The sequence below is a fragment of the Saimiri boliviensis genome, chromosome 7 (genome assembly GCF_048565385.1).
Source record: "Saimiri boliviensis isolate mSaiBol1 chromosome 7, mSaiBol1.pri, whole genome shotgun sequence".
NCBI classification, from domain to species: domain Eukaryota; kingdom Metazoa; phylum Chordata; class Mammalia; order Primates; family Cebidae; genus Saimiri; species Saimiri boliviensis.
In genome coordinates this window covers 55,718,488-55,734,590 of record NC_133455.1, presented here as the reverse complement: position 1 = coordinate 55,734,590, position 16,103 = coordinate 55,718,488, and the positions used below count along the sequence as shown (strand labels likewise).

At 41.3% G+C, this 16,103-nt stretch overlaps 1 protein-coding gene across 1 annotated transcript; it reads right to left on the bottom strand.

The window, feature by feature from the left end:
• Window positions 1-7,063: 7,063 nt before the first annotated feature.
• On the bottom strand, window positions 7,064-7,486 carry LOC101030420 (small ribosomal subunit protein eS12-like). Its single transcript, XM_039472352.2, has one exon. The coding sequence runs from the start codon at window positions 7,457-7,459 to the stop codon at window positions 7,064-7,066; it is 396 nt and encodes a 131-aa protein (XP_039328286.1). The 5' UTR covers window positions 7,460-7,486.
• Between the last annotated feature and the right edge of the window lie 8,617 nt (window positions 7,487-16,103).

Genomic DNA, 16,103 nt, shown 5'->3' with positions numbered 1-16,103 from the left:
TTTTTTTTTTTTTTTTTTTTATGAGACGGAGTTTCGCTCTTGTTACCCAGGCTGGAGTGCAATGGCGCGATCTCGGCTCACCGCAACCTCCGCCTCCTGGGTTCAGGCAATTCTCCTGCCTCAGCCTCCTGAGTAGCTGGGATTACAGGCACGTGCCACCATGCCCAGCTAATTTTTTGTATTTTTAGTAGAGACGGGGTTTCACTATGTTGACCGGGATGGTCTCGATCTCTCGACCTCGTGATCCACCCGCCTCGGCCTCCCAAAGTGCTGGGATTACAGGCTTGAGCCACCGCGCCCGGCCTACTAGTACAATTTGATACTACTGCTGTAGTTTCTGTTAAAGCACCAGCAATTTTACCCACCCTTGCTTTTGTTTCATAGTGCAAATGTCAACTCACTGAGAAAGCCAAGGAATGTCTTAGTATTACTGTAAAAATCATTTGACCTTGCATATACTTGAAAGAGTCTTGGAAATTCCCTGGGGTCTGCAGAGCACATTTTGTGAACCATGGTCAAGAGAAAAATCTTAGTCCTATGTGGTAGCAATCCAGTTTTCACACAATTTGCCCCTCTGAGAAGAGTCTGTGCTGTGCTTTGACACCTCTCTCATTGACCTTTTCTGCTTGCTGATATCATAACCATCATATTCCGTTCTCAGTTCTAGTTCAGTTCCCCATGTCTAACCATTTATTCTTGTCATCAAAGTAAAGATTTTTTGCCTCTCTTTGTATCTACTTGATGAAATCTCACATGAAATCTTTTAATGATTCTATTTCATTCTTGATCTTCTCTTGTTACCAAACAAGCCCTTCAGGATAGAACTTAATTATTCTTTTATGTAATAATGTCATAATAATTATTATATAATGTAATAATTCATACATTATTTGTGTATCCAAAAAAGCCATTTTCTGAAGAACTATTATGTCATTTCTCACAGAGATGGCATTTGCTTTTGGCCTTAAAGGGTGACATTATTTGGACAGGTAAAATGAGTTTTTCAAAATATAATACGTAATACAAGATTTATGGAGGTAACAACAGCAACAACAACAATAGGGAGATTGCTTAGGGAAAAGCAAGAAGAATACACATGGTGAGTAACTAAAGACAAAGCCAGAAAGGCATTGCAACATCATCTCATAAAATATGTTGAGTGCTTGAAGTTTATTTGGTAAGCAACAGGGAGCTACTGGAGATATTTGAGCAGAAGCAGAAGTAACGGTGTAAAACAAGCTCAGTAAGTTTACTTAAGATTGATATAGAGGAAGAATTTGTTGGGAAAAAATAAACTTGAAGCAAGAAAACCAGGTTGGAGTCCTGAACTAGGTGGGTAGGCACAGAAATGGAGATGGATGGAGTTCGATTTTGAGTACAAGTAAGATCAATAGGCAGTGGTGAAGGAGAAGTTCTTGTCAAAAATAATTATAGTTTCAAGCATGAGTTACTAGGAGAATGGTGAACTATTAGTAGAAATCAGATCATCAGAAATAGGAACAGTTTGTGTGAGGCAAGATGATGAGTTCAGTTCTTTTACCTGTTAGGCATATAAATTGCTAAACTCAACAGGAGCCTATTTGTAAATTTTATACCACTTAAAAGAACTGGAACCTAACAGATATTAGAAGATTGCGGTTATAGTTACACTGGCTTTATATGTCTTTTTACAATATAAATATATTAAAGTGCAGTTGTTATTTTAATTTCCTGTAGAGTTTTCCTCTGGACAAATCTAGCAGAGATATATAGCTCTTCTGTGGTTCATATGTCACAAAGATTGCTCTTATAAAGTGATATGTACTTATTGAGTGAGTGTATATGTCAGTAATTATGTAAAATTTTATGTATTTTATGTCAACTAATCCTTACATCAGCTCTTTGATATTAGTATGTGGATTTTTATAAGAGAAATCAAGACACAAAGAGGTTAAGTTATTTTCCCAGGGTCAAACAGGATGCAATGTAATGATATTTGAACCCAGGTTCTGAATGGCCCTTCTTTTTTGACTCTATACTGATAAAGTACCTATTTGCCTCCTTCCCTTTTTCTTTTCATAGAATGAGAGAAAATAGTGCCTGTTAGCACAGACTATTGATTTTTTATTTGTTTGTTTTTGTTTTTTGAGACAGTGTCTCACTCTGTTGCCCAGGCTGGAGTACAGTGGCATGATGTTGGCTCACTGCAATCTCTGCCTCCCAGGTTCAAGTGATTCTCCTGCCTCAGCCTCCTGAGTAGCTGGGAGTACAGGTGCACAACACCATGCCTGGCTAATTTTTGTATTTTTAGTAGAGATGGGGTTTCACCATGTTACCCAGGTTGGTCTCAAACTCATTACCTCATGATCCACCTGCCCTGGCCTTTCAAAATGCTGGGCTTACAGGTGTGAGCCACCATGCTCGGCCTATTGGTCTTTATGATTATATCCAGGGATTCATTTAGTGCCTGCTTAGGAGATCTGTCTTAGGAAAGGCTTGTGACCAGTGGCTCTCCTTCTTGGGGCAACTACTTTCCACACTGAGAGAGATATTAAGTAATAAAATTATTTAACTAAAAAGTCACCCTTAAAAAGAGCAAATAAGACAGTTTTGAATTGTAACTATACTAAGTCTTAAAAATACTAAAAAGCTACATAAGGTCCTTGAAACCACTTTAAATTTAGACAAACAGCAGAGAATGCCCTTAATAGCAAGTCTGAAGATCAAAGTGTGGAACTCTTCCTGAAGGAAACACAGAGGATGAACAGTCTAGAGATTACTGTTGAGGTTGGCTGATGCTCCAACACAGAATGCAGTGAACAGGGCTTCCTCAAGAGGAAAGATACATCTGTACTACAGGCTTTACATTGCACTGCCCAGCACTTAATTCTTAATAAATTTAAGTTTCTGTCTTTCTCCCCTTTTGCATTTTACAAAATGTTTTCCACATCTCATTATATTTACTCTGTATACTAAAAAGAAAACCCTGATAAATAAACTGTATCATTCCCGTTACAAAGGCACATAAGCCTTTACTTGTTGAAGCTGAGAATCACAGGATAATTCTGCAGCTCAATCTCTCCAACCTGAGTGTTCTGGTTCACTCTCCCTGTAGGACTTTATCATCTGTTCTCTGACCACTGGGCTGTTAGCAAAGAGAGACAGTTTTTTTGGTAGGAGAGATCTTTCTGCTTGGAGTCTAAACTGAACATGGATCCCACATAAGTAAAGGCCCATGACACTTTTAATGTAACACAGTTAAACTTCCTTCATGCAGTAGCAGAGGGCATTACTGTTAATCCCTTGATGCCTAGTGTTGTGTGAGTGACATCTTATATGGCAAAGAAATACTAGTTATTTTGCTTCACAGAATTACCGAATGAAACCTCATGGAAAGTCTCAGACATAAGGTAGAGCTTTAAGGACTCATAGGATTTATATAAACCACAGAAGCTCTGAAGGTTTGTCAGACACAAAGCAAAGCAAGAATGTGGTATGATCATGTCCCACAAAGGAGACCTATTTGCCAACAGCATGAAGGGAAATTAAGAGGAGATAAGATTAACTAGATCTTCAAAGTTCAGATGATGGAAGATGTTGACCACAAAAATTATAAATTTTGGCTATAATCCAGCAATCTTCAGCCTTTTTGGCACCAAGGACCAGTTTTGTGGAAGACAATTTTTTCATCGATTGGGGTTAGGGGGATGGTTTTGGGATGATTCAAGCACATTACATTTGTTGTGCACTTTATTTCCATTATTATTACATTGCAATATTTAATGAAATGAAATAATTATGCAACTCACCATCATGTAGAATCAGTGGGGGCCCTGAGCTTTTTTCCTGCAACTGGATAATTCCATCTGCGGGTGATGAGAGACAATGACAGATCATCAGGCATTAGAGTCTTTTTTTTTTTTTTTTTTTTTTTTTGAGACGGAGTTTCACTCTTGTTACCCAGGCTGGAGTGCAATGGCACGATCTCGGCTCATTGCAACCTCCGCCTCCTGGGTTCAGGCAATTCTCCTGCCTCAACCTCCTGAGTTGCTGGGATTATAGGCACGCACCACCATGCCCAGCTAATTTTTTGTATTTTTAGTAGAGACGGGGTTTCACCATGTTGACCAGGTTGGTCTCGATCTCTTGACCTTGTGATCCACCCACCTCGGCCTCCCAAAGTGCTGGGATTACAGGCTTGAGCCACCGTGCCCGGCCTAGAGTCTTATAAGGAATATACAACCTAGATTGCTCACATGCATAGTTCACAATAGGCCTCCTGCTCCTATGAGAATCTCATGCCACCACTGATCTCACAGGACGCAGGACTTGGGATAATATGAGCGATGGTGAGCAGCTATCAATACAGATGAAGCTTCTCTCACTCACCCACTGCTCACTTCCTGCTGTGCGGCCCAGTTCCTAACAGGCCACAGAACTGTACCAGACTGGGGTTTGGGGACTCCAGCTATAACCTATTTAAGAAACATTTGGTCTCCCACCACCCAAAATGCCAAAAGGAAAGGAGGCCAAGGGGAAGAAGGCCAAGGTGGCCCCAGCCCCTACTGTTGTGAAGAAGCAAGAGGCCAAGAAAGTGGTGAAATTCCCTGTTTGAAAAGGCCTAAGAATTTTGGCACTGGAGAGGATATCCAGAACAAAACGGACCTCACCTCCTTTGTCAAATTTTGTCAAATGGCTCCACTGTATCAGGTTATAGTAGAAAGAGCTCTCCTCTGTAAGCAGCTGAAAGTGCCTCCTACAATTAACCAGTTCACTCAGGCCTTGGACCTCCACGTAGCACTCAGCTGCTTAAGTGGGCCCAAAAGTACAGACCAGAAACAAAGCAAGAGAGGAAGCAGAGACTGTTGGCCCAGTCTGAGAAGAAAGCTGCTGGCAAAGGGGATGTCCCCATTAAGAGATCACCTGTCCTTTGAGCAGGAGTTAATGCCATCACCACCTTGGTGGAGAACAAGAAGGCCCAGCTGGTGGTGATTGCACACAACGTGGATCCCATTGAGCTGGCTGTCTTCCTGCCTGCCCTGTGTTGTAAAATGGGGGTCCCTTACTGCATTATCAAGGGAAAGGCAAGACTGGGATATTAAGTCCACAGGAAGACCTGCACCACAGTCACCTTCACACAGGTTAACTCAGAAGACAAAGAAGCTTTGGCTAAGCTGGCGAAAGCTATCAAGACCAGTTACAGTGACAGATATGAGATTCATCATCACTGGGGAGGCAATATCCTGGGTCCCAAATCTGTGGCTTACATTGCCAAGCTGGAAAAGGCAAAGGTGAAAGAACTTGCCATTAAACTGGGTTAAGTGTACACTGTTGAGTTTTCTGTATGTAAAAATAATACAAATTCTCCTTCAAAGAAAGAAACATTTGGTTCCTAAGAAGGGGGAAATTACTTACAAGTAAGGCCACATTACCTTGCCCCAGACATGTTCTTGCATCTTTATTTCAGGCTCCTTTATTCTGCAAAAGGAGAGGTGAGAGAAGCATAATGACTGAGTAATGTGAAACGACAGGCTTCTTGTTTTCAAAAGAACATAGGAAGCAGAGCCCCTAAAATAGCACAGGTGAATTTTTTGGCTGGGCATGGTGGCTCAGGCCTGTAATCCCAGCACTTTGGGAGGTCAAGGTGGGCAGTTCAAGGTCAGGAGATCGAGAACATCTTGACCAACATGGTGAAACCCCATCTCTACTAAAAATACAAAAATTTTAGTGGTGGCACGCGCCTGTAGTCCAAGGTACTCTGGAGGCTGAGGCAGGAGAATCCCTTGAACCTGGGAGGCGGAGGTTGCAGTAAGCCGAGATTGCACCACTGCACTCTAGCCTGGGAGACAAGAGCAAAACTCCATCTCGAAAAATTTTCTTCACTCCAACAGTGTCTGACAAGAGTCCTAGAAACAGGAAAATTTTCTTACTATATTGAATTCAAACCCTGACAAAATGAGAAAACTATGTGCATTAGTCTGCTTAGGCTACCATAAAAAAAAATACCATAGACTATGTGGCTTAAACAACAGAAATTTATTTTCTCACAGTTCTGGAGGCTAGCAATCTGAGATTAGTGTGCCTGCATGATTGGTTTCCAGTGGGAGCTCTCCCGCTGGGTTGAAGAAGGCTGCCTTCTCCCTTATATGTTCACTCACATGACCTGTTATTTGTTCAAAGATGGAGAGAGAGGGAGTAAGCTCTCTGGGTATCTCTTCTTATAAGGGCACTCACTAATTGATCATGAGGGTCTGCCATGTAATCCTAATGTCCTCCTTAAGGCCCCATTTCCAAATACCATCACATTTGGGGTTAGGACTTCAACAAAAGAATTTTTGGGAAAGACACAAATATTCAGTCCATAACACCGCATATCATGAAATGATTGACTAATACCTCCTAATCTCTGTCATAATCACCAATTAAAAACATGATGGGGCTGGGCATGGTGGCTCATGCCTGTAATCCCAGTGCTTTCGGAGGCCAAGGCAAGAGGATCACTTGAGCCCATGAGTTCAAGACCAGCCTGGGCAACGTAATAAGACCTTGTATCTACAAAAACTAAAAAAATTAACTGAGCATGGTGGTACATACTGGTTGTCACAGCTACTCAGGAGGCTGAGGTGGGAATCATTCTTGATAATTTCATTTTTCTTACTTTCCATATCTAATCAGTCATCAGTCCTCCTGATTCTTATTTATCATTTCTCCTAGGGTGACTGCCATAGCCTCCTAACTTGTCTCCCTTATATGTTTCACACAATAGATACTGCATTGTTTTAAAAATGTAAATTAAAACATTTTATTTTGTGTAAATCCTTCAATGGCTTCCCTTTTATTTAGAATAAAATCTAGCATCTTTTATTTTGTTTTTCCATTGGGTTTTTTCCCTTTTTCTCTTTTATCAGAATTGTAGCAAGTACTTCAAAAATCTAGCATCTTTACAATAGCCCTGCATGATCTGACCTCTTCCTATCTGGGCAACTTCATCTCTGACCACTCTTGCCTTTATTTTATTTTATTTTAATTGATTGTGTGTGTGTGTGTGTGTGTGTGTGTGTGCGCGCGCCAAAGATTTATTTCTTCATTTCTTGCATTTGAAGTACTCTTTGATGACATCCTTGGCCTGAGACTTCTTGCCATAGTCCTTAACCACTACACAACTGTAGCCAACCACTTTACGAGGCTTACCCTCTCGGTCAGTTTTACAGAGGCCTACCCATTCCCCTAATTTCTTGTCATCAACCTTAATTAGGTTGATTTGGTGTTGAGCACAAAGGGCCTCCACCCACTTGACATACATAGGCTCATCACAGTTGGATGCAAGCACACAGAAGTGGGCTTGGAGCTTGTCTAAGGCTTTGGCAGCTTCTCGAATTCCATGTGCTAGGCCATCGTGGACGAGGGTGGTATTCAGCACCTCTTGTAAAGCAGTATTAACGTCCATTACACCTCCAGCAGCAATGCCTTCCTCGGCCATGGCGGTGGGTTACAGGTGAAGCTGAATCTTGAATGCACCCACGCCTCTGCATCTGCACGACTCGGCAGTGGCTGGGAAAGATCCACTCTTGTCTTTATTCTAGCCTCATGGAATTATATAAATTCCTCAAAAATAGTCAGTGTCTAGCATAATTCCTGGCTTAAATTCAAGCCCCTCCCAATACTGCCCTCAAAATCAATTTTTAAAATGAAATCACGTATGAAGTATTAATGTTAGAAAGCTTCTTAAAAAAAAACCCTTTTTAAAGTATTAATTGACTTTTTTTCTTTAAAGTGATTGACTTTTTACTTACTGTAGCAAGGCTTCAGGGGGAAATAGCAAATGTGAACAGATAGAAGGCAAAACAATAAACTATAGTATCCCACTGGATACAGCTACCTGACTTTGTAGTGTAGCGCAGATGTCTTTAACAGAAAATAAGTCATTTTTTTTTTTTTTTAGTATCCTCAGGGTAATATATGTACGCCATCTACCACAAGAAAATTATCATCGGTATGTTAATGGAAGATCTTATTGTTATTTTTGAGACATAGTCTCACTCTGTCACCCAGGCTGGAGTGCTGTGGTGCAATCTTGGCTCAATGCAACCTCTGCCCCCCATGTTCAAGCGATTCTCCTGCCTCAGCCTCCTGAGTAGCTGGGACTATAGGCATGCACCACTACATCTGGCTAATTTTTTCTATTTTTTAGTGGAGATGGGGTTTCACTGTATTGGCCAAGTTGATCTCAAACTCCTGGCCTCAAGTGATCCGCCCACCTCAGCCTCCCGAAGTGCTGGGATTACAGGCATGAGCCACTGGACCTGGACTTACGAACTTATTTTGAAGAATTTAAAAGTTTTTTCAAGAAATATTTGAAGGGAACTTTGAGATGATGGTTAGGTCTGAAGACAATTAAGTGCTTGTAACTAGAAAATGTTGAGATAAACCTGCCTCACCCCCTCAGGAGGATCCTTCAGTGTTCTGGTATCTATAGCTATGTAACAAACCACCTAAACTTCGTAGCAGAGAACAACTATCTATTTGTTATTATTATCTCTCATGGATCTAGGGGCTGACTGTCCTCATGTGGTTGGAGTCAGACTGGCCAGGGCTGGAGTCACCTCACAGGTGTTTTCATCCACACGTGCAGGTAGATGCATGCTGTTGGCTGTGACCTCAGCTGAGGCTTTTGGCTGGAACTGGTACACATGGCATTTGTGTGTGGCCTAGGTTTCCTTACAATAACTGATCTATGTGGGAGAAAAAGGTCTAGCCATCATGGCCCATGCTGAGACATTTCTGAAGGGCCATTCCAGCTCTAAAGCTCTCTCTGGAGTCAGCCAAGTCTGTCCTTGGCACTGCATCACAGCTCGACTTCTCCTGCTTCATTCTCCTGCTTCCTTCCCTTCCCTTCCCAGGTGCTGATACCAAGGGCCTCCTCAGTGAACATCATGCACACTAAGTTAGTCTTAGAATCTTCTCTTGGGGAATCTAGCCCACAACAAAATGGGAACTGTAAATTCAGTAGGAAAGGCTAGCTATGGAGACCAACATAAGCTGGAACCACATGAGGCCCCTCAATGTTGGTGCCAGAATTCCCACTTGGGGCACTGGGAGCAGCATTCTCCTGTGTATGTTTGAGGATGGGAGGCGGGGGTGAAATTCACCTTGGGGATTTATTTTGAAGTGGCTTGTATTCAAGTATACTATACCTTAGATTATATATTTACTTGTGGACCTGTCTGGACAGCTTACAGAGATACAGAGATGAGAATAAAAGTCCCTGTACATACATAGACATTCTCCTCCACTGTACCACAGCCATTCTTAGGATAACCATATATGGTTGGTGGAAATAGCTGTGGCATTCTCTAGAAAGTCTGAAGAACTGAGGCACTTGGCAGAGTAATTGCTTTTTGTGTCCAAAGAGAAGCAAGAGAATAATCTGGAACACAGCCAGAACCTGCAGGGGAGGGTTGATGAAGGGTACAGGAACCACTGTCCTTCTTGCCCAAACTAAGTGGTCTTATGAAGATTCACCTGAATACTTTAAAAAGCTTGTTAGAGCCTGTCTGGAATCAACCAAAACTCAATTTAAAGCCCTTACCTCTCAGATATTAGCATAGTGATCCCTCCTTTGGTTTATGTTTTTACCCATGTATTACCTTTTCAAAGAGGCTTCCTTGATTGCTCACTGTGCTTAACTTAGTATGCTTTCACTCTCCTTTTATACTATTTTTTATTTTCCTTTATATTTATTATCATCACTTGACACAATTTCATGTATTTATTTATTTGCCATCTCTCCTCCCAGAATGTAATCTCCAGAAAGGCTGAGAATTTGTCTATTTCATTGATCATTATATGCCAAGCACCAAGAAATAGCGCAAGCTTAATACATATTTGTGGATTGAATGAATGGCTATTTTCTTGGGTAATCAAAATTTCTTTAATTCTCTATATTCTTCTGGAAATTCCAAACTCTCCAGATACGGAAAAGCTAGGCAACAGCAACTTTTTACTGAATGTTTCCTAAATTACTTTTATTTCATATTTTTGAAATTAAGAAAATAGATTACTATAATGAAATAAGTAGAAGAAAATAGATCACTTAGATAAATATTAAACATATATGCTTAAGCCTGGGTAAACTGAAAAATGCCTCTTCTCTCTTGATTCCCCTCCTTTCGTTCTCCCAATAAAGCAAGACAAGGTCATTGCTTCCTAGTGTTTATTAGCTTGAAACACATTCAGCTTTTTTAGTGAAGAGCTCATGTGGGTCAGAATGGCACACAAGCATGTGAGCCTTTTTCTTCCAAATCAATCAGTTGAAATAGAACATGGATTTATTTGAGTGAGGCTATCAATGCTGCCTGGAAAACACCAACCATCACAATTATGTACTGATAATAAGCCTGAAATATACTGATACAGAGTGATGCAGGATTTTTTGCTCCTTAATTCAGCTAAAATCCAGGTTCTTGTCACATGACCAGGAAAAATTAGGCACGTGGACACATTGAAAGGTGAGGAGAACGAAATTTATTATAAGAAAGCTCTCAGTGAAAAAAAGGGATACTGCCAACAGGCTGCCACCTGACAGATTGCATACCAGGCTCCTACACACGAGCTGAAGAGGCCAGCCTCCTCTACCGCGGTGCAGAAGGCACGAATTTCCGGTAGCTCCACCCTACTCTCCCAGTGCGCAGGCCGGCCCCCAGTCTGATGCAGGCATTCCGGGACAAGGCCCTGGGCAGGTTTTCTCATCTGCACAGAAACGGCTCATGTAAACACTTGCTCAGCCAGTCGGAGATTCTCCGGGTACCCTCTCTTATCTGCCTTCTGCAAGAGTACATTATATTTCCTATGGAATAGGGTGACTTTATTCATGAAAGGTATACATGCAGTCAACTGAGGTAGAATCGTTTTTTTAAAAGAATCTGCTTATGAATTAGAGAGGCATCCATAGAACATCTTTTGGATCCAGTCTTCAAACTTGCTGGGAACTGCACTCTTTCTCTGTGTTCTGGAAATTTGGAGCCGACACCTCAATCCATATGAAGAAGATACAATGTTCCTAAACTATGACACTCTTGTCTCCTCTTAGGGATAGACATTCATTCTGGCGACACGCTGGGGACCAAACTGGGCCAATGAGACTCCTCCCCTTGAGATTTGGAATTGAGACCAAGGATTTCAACTCTTTTTGAACACAGGAGATACAATCTAGTGAGGGAGTTGTTGATGGTGAATACTTTCTGCTCCATGTCCTACAAAACAGGGACAGGCAGTGTGCAGAGACTTGGAGGGGAAGCAAACACCTGCGAAGGAGGGCCTCTTGGTTTCCCGATGGTGTGTGGGGCCTTGCTTACAGCTGGCCATTGAGATCCTGCTGTATCTCTGTCCTTGGGTTCTGTGAGGCAAACTCATTGCTTAATGTAAATCTGCCATTCCCCACCAGTCTAGCTCACTTGGTTCTTAAGGACTAAACTCTGACTTTTTTTCTTATCTTGCCCAAATTCCTACCTAAGGGGCCTGGGGAGTCATGCCCTGCAAACCATAAAGTTTCATCAAAGTGATTTTATTTAACCCTCTAGAGTCTAGAACATGAACTTCTTTCTCACCTGACTCTGGCATAACATCACATAACAAATAAAGAAAAAAATAAAAATATTTTAAACCCCAAGTGTATTTCCTTGTCATATTCTTGAAATGGCCCTGCAAAGTTGTCTCTTGTGGGAAAAATCTGCATTCTGTAGAGAATCACCTTTCCCTTTTTTTTCTTTTCAGATCCAGGAGATAATCAACTAAGAGTCAGGCACCCTTTTAAGTCTGATAAAAAAACATTTTACAACCCTTTCTCTCTGAAGCCTGCTAGCTAAAAGCTTCCTCTGCACAATAAAACTTTGGTCTCCACACTGCTGGGTGCAGGGGCTCACACCTGTAATTCTAGCACTTTGGGAAGCTGAGGCGGGCGGATCACCTGAGGTCAGGAGTTCAAGACCAGTCTGGCCAACACAGTGAAATCCTGTCTCTACAAAAAATACAAAAATTAGCTGGACTTGGTGGCGGGTGCCTGTAGTCCCAGCTACCTGGGTAGCTGAGGTGGGAGAATCACTTGAAATTGGGAGGTAGAGGTTGCAGTGCGCTGAGATCTCGCCATTGCCCACTAGCCTGGGTGACAGAGGAAGACCCTGTCTCAAAAACAAAACAAAATAAAAAACACCAAAAAGCTTTTATCTCCACAATCCAACCCAAACATTTTCTTTCTATCAATCCCAGGTCCTTAGACAAACTCAACCGTCAACCAGAAAATGTTTAAATGTACCTATAGTTGGGAAGCTCCCCCCAACCCTCAATTCCCCAAATTGTCCCGCCTATCTGAACTAAACCAATGTACATCTTAAATGCATTTGATTGATGTCTCATGTCTCCCTAAATTGTGAAAAACCAGGGTATGCCCTAATCACCTTGGGCATGTGTTCTCAGGATCTCCTGAGTGCTGTGTTATGGGCCATGGTCAGTCATATTTGTCTCAGAATAAATCTCTTCAAAATATTTTACAGAGTTTCACTCCTTTTGTCAACAGTCTCTATCATTTACCATCAAATGTTCTAACAAATATACGTTTTTAAAAGTAAGTTTTAGGTTTCCTAGGCCTGCCACTTTCTCTCCAACTGCCCATGAGAAATCTCAGAAAAACAAAGAGGAGGAGGAGTTTCTTCCCTAACAGAGAAGCAGACACTGTTTAGCAGCATAAAGGTATTTCTGATAAAGGGATGAATCAATGAGGTTCACAAAAGTACCCATCTTAATATTCTGTTCAATTTAGAGACACATGTAAAAATGTATAACCTTGTTCGCCTTTCTGTTATTAAAAACTCTCTTTGAAAGATATTTGTACAAAGGAAAATGTCTTTTTCAGCGGGGCAAGGTCCTCTGAAGTTTCTCTATGTCCTCCGGCAGTCTGCAATTCTAATTGGTTATCTTAGTAACTTGTTTCCCTAGTAATTGTATTCAGACTGACATCTCTACTATTTAAAAGGCAATTAAATGTTTGCCAGATTTCTTTGTTAAGCCAGGAGTTTAAAATGCCTTTTCCCTTTCCTTTATGGTCAAATGAAGAGCACATTTATGACTCTCCGGGTTTCCTTTTTCAAATAGTTTTAAGTTTTTGTCTCATTAACTAGAATCAGTGGACGTTTGTAACTACTTCCCATTCTTATTGCTTCCCATTTTTATTGCTATCACACCATTTATTTTCATTAACTGATCCCTAATATTGGGAAATGCATTTAAACTCCCTGAGTCCTTATTTCCTATTTTTTCCCACACCATATTTAAAAGATGAGCGTTTTCATTTCTGTAGCATAGGCTTGCTGTGTATCAGGATTCTCAGGAGCTGAGCATGAGTGCTACTTGAAGAAAAGCTAATTTGATTTTGTGGTCTCTTGGGGAAGTGGAAAACTGCAAAATTTCATTTTGTCAAGAAAGCCAACTCATTTTTGGGTGCATGTCCAAATAATATTTATTTTATCTGATGCATTTGAGTGGTACCTTCTGGATTTTAGAGATTTGCCTGGTTCTAGGGGGTTTTGTATGATATGTAGTTGAGGGCTGGTAACATAAAGTGAAGAAAGGAAAGTTACTCGTGAATTGGAGACTTGTACCTTTGATGAAACTGGTCCAGAGTACCCCTTAAATGAAGCCTCCTTAGGGCTACTGAAATGCTTATTTTTTGTCACTGTTATCACTCTTTTCTTTCTCTCTTTTTTTTTTTTTTGGTCACTATTGTCGCTCTTTTCTTCATCATTCTTGGTGCATACTTGATTATTTACCTATCACATAATACGCAGCCAGGCAATTAAGGAGCTATCGTGTGTGGGGAATCTTGATACACACATGATATACACAAAGATAATGTGACTCACAGACTCTAATTTCTTCATGGTGTTTCAGTCTATATAGAATGCTCTCTTACTTCTCCTGACTTCTTAAAAAGTGAGATTTTTTTCTCTCATCATTTTTCAAGGTTAACTTTTGAGTTCAGAATGAAGTTCATTTTGTGGAAGCTTGTAACATTCTGTATAATGATATCATTTGATGAGTTTCTTACTCATTGAAACTTTTCTTTTTTTTTTCTTTTTTTTTTAATTGCATTTTAGGTTTTGGGGTACATGTGAAGAACATGCAAGATTGTTGCATAGGTACACACATGGCAGTGTGGTTTTCTGCCTTCCGTCCCCTCACCTGTATCTGTCATTTCTCCCCATGCTATCTCTTCCCATCTCCCCACCCCCATCCCTCCCCCATTTCCCCCCAACGGACCCCAGTGTGTAGTGCTCGCCTCCCTGTGTCCATGCGTTCTCATTGATCAACACCCACCTATGAGTGGGAACATGCGGTGTTTGATTTTCTGCTCTTGTGTCAGTTTGCTGAGAATGATGGTTTCCAGGTTCATCCATGTCCCTACAAAGGACGTGAACTCATCGTTTTTGATGGCTGCGTAATATTCCATGGTGTATATGTACCACATTTTCCCTATCCAGTCTATCATCGTTGGGCATTTGGTTGGTTCCAGGTCTTTGCTATTGTGAACAGAGCTGCAATGAACATTCGTGTGCATCTGTCCTTATAGTAGAATGATTTATAATCCTTTGGATATATACCCAGTAATGGGATTGCTGGGTCAAATGGGATTTCTATTTTTAGGTCATTGAGGAATCGCCACACTGTCTTCCACAATGGTTGAATTAATTTACATTCCCACCAACAGTGTAAAAGTGTTCCTCTCCAGCATCTGTTGTTTCCAGATTTTTTTTTTTTTTTTTGAGACGGAGTTTCGCTCTTGTTACCCAGGCTGGAGTGCTATGGCGCGATCTCGGCTCACCGCAACCTCCGCCTCCTGGGTTCAGGCAATTCTCCTGCCTCAGCCTCCTGAGTAGCTGGGATTACAGGCACGCGCCACCATGCCCAGCTAATTTTTTGTATTTTTAGTAGAGACGGGGTTTCACCGTGTTGACCAGGATGGTCTCGATCTCTCGACCTTGTGATCCACCCACCTCGGCCTCCCAAAGTGCTGGGATTACAGGCGTGAGCCACCGCGCCTGGCTGTTTCCAGATTTTTTAATGATCGCCATTCTAACTGGCGTGAGATGGTATCTCAATGTGGTTTTGATTTGCATTTCTCTAATGACCAATGATGATGAGCATTTTTTCATATGTTTGTTGGCCTCCTGTATGTCTTCTTTTGTAAAGTATCTGTTCATCTCCTTCACCCATTTTTGAATGGGCTTGTTTGTTTTTTTCTTGTAGATCTGTTTTAGTTCTTTGTAAATTCTGGATATCAGCCCCTTGTCAGATGGGTAGACTGCAAAAATTTTTTCCCATTCTGTTGGTTGCCGATTCACTCTACTGACTGTTTCTTTAGCAGTGCAGAAGCTGTGGAGTTTGATTAGGTCCCATTTGTCTATTTTGGCTTTTGTTGCCATTGCTTTTGGTGTTTTGGTCATGAAGTCCTTGCCTACGCCTATGTCCTGAATGGTTTTGCCTAGATTTTCTTCTAGGGTTTTTATGGTGTTAGGTCTGATGTTTAAGTCTTTAATCCATCTGGAGTTAATTTTGGTGTAAGGTGTCAGGAAGGGGTCCTGTTTCTGCTTTCTGCACATGGCTAGCCAGTTTTCCCAACACCACTTATTAAACAGGGAATCCTTTCCCCATTGCTTGTTTTTGTCAGGTTTGTCAAAGATTAGATGGTTGTGGGTATGTTGTATTTCCTCTGAGGCCTCTGTTCTGTTCCATTGGTCTATATCTCTGTTTTGGTACCAGTATCATGCTGTTTTGATTACTGTAGCCTTGTAGTATAGTTTGAAGTCCGGTAGTGTGATGCCTCCTGCTTTGTTCTTTTTGCTTAGAATTGACTTGGCTATGCGGGCTCTCTTTTGGTTCCATATGAAGTTTAAGGTGTTTTTTTCCAGTTCTGTGAAGAAGGTCATTGGTAGCTTGATGGGAATAGTGTTGAATTTGTGAATTACTTTGGGCAGTATGGCCATTTTCACGACCCCATCATTTCAGCCCCAAATCCCCTGAAACTGATAAACAACTTCAGCAAAGTCTCAGGATACAAAATCAACGTGCAAAAA

Excerpts from the sequence above, each read along its gene's own strand:
- LOC101030420 (XM_039472352.2), bottom strand. The coding sequence starts at position 7,459 with ATGGCCGAGGAAGGCATTGCTGCTGGAGGTGTAATGGACGTTAATACT.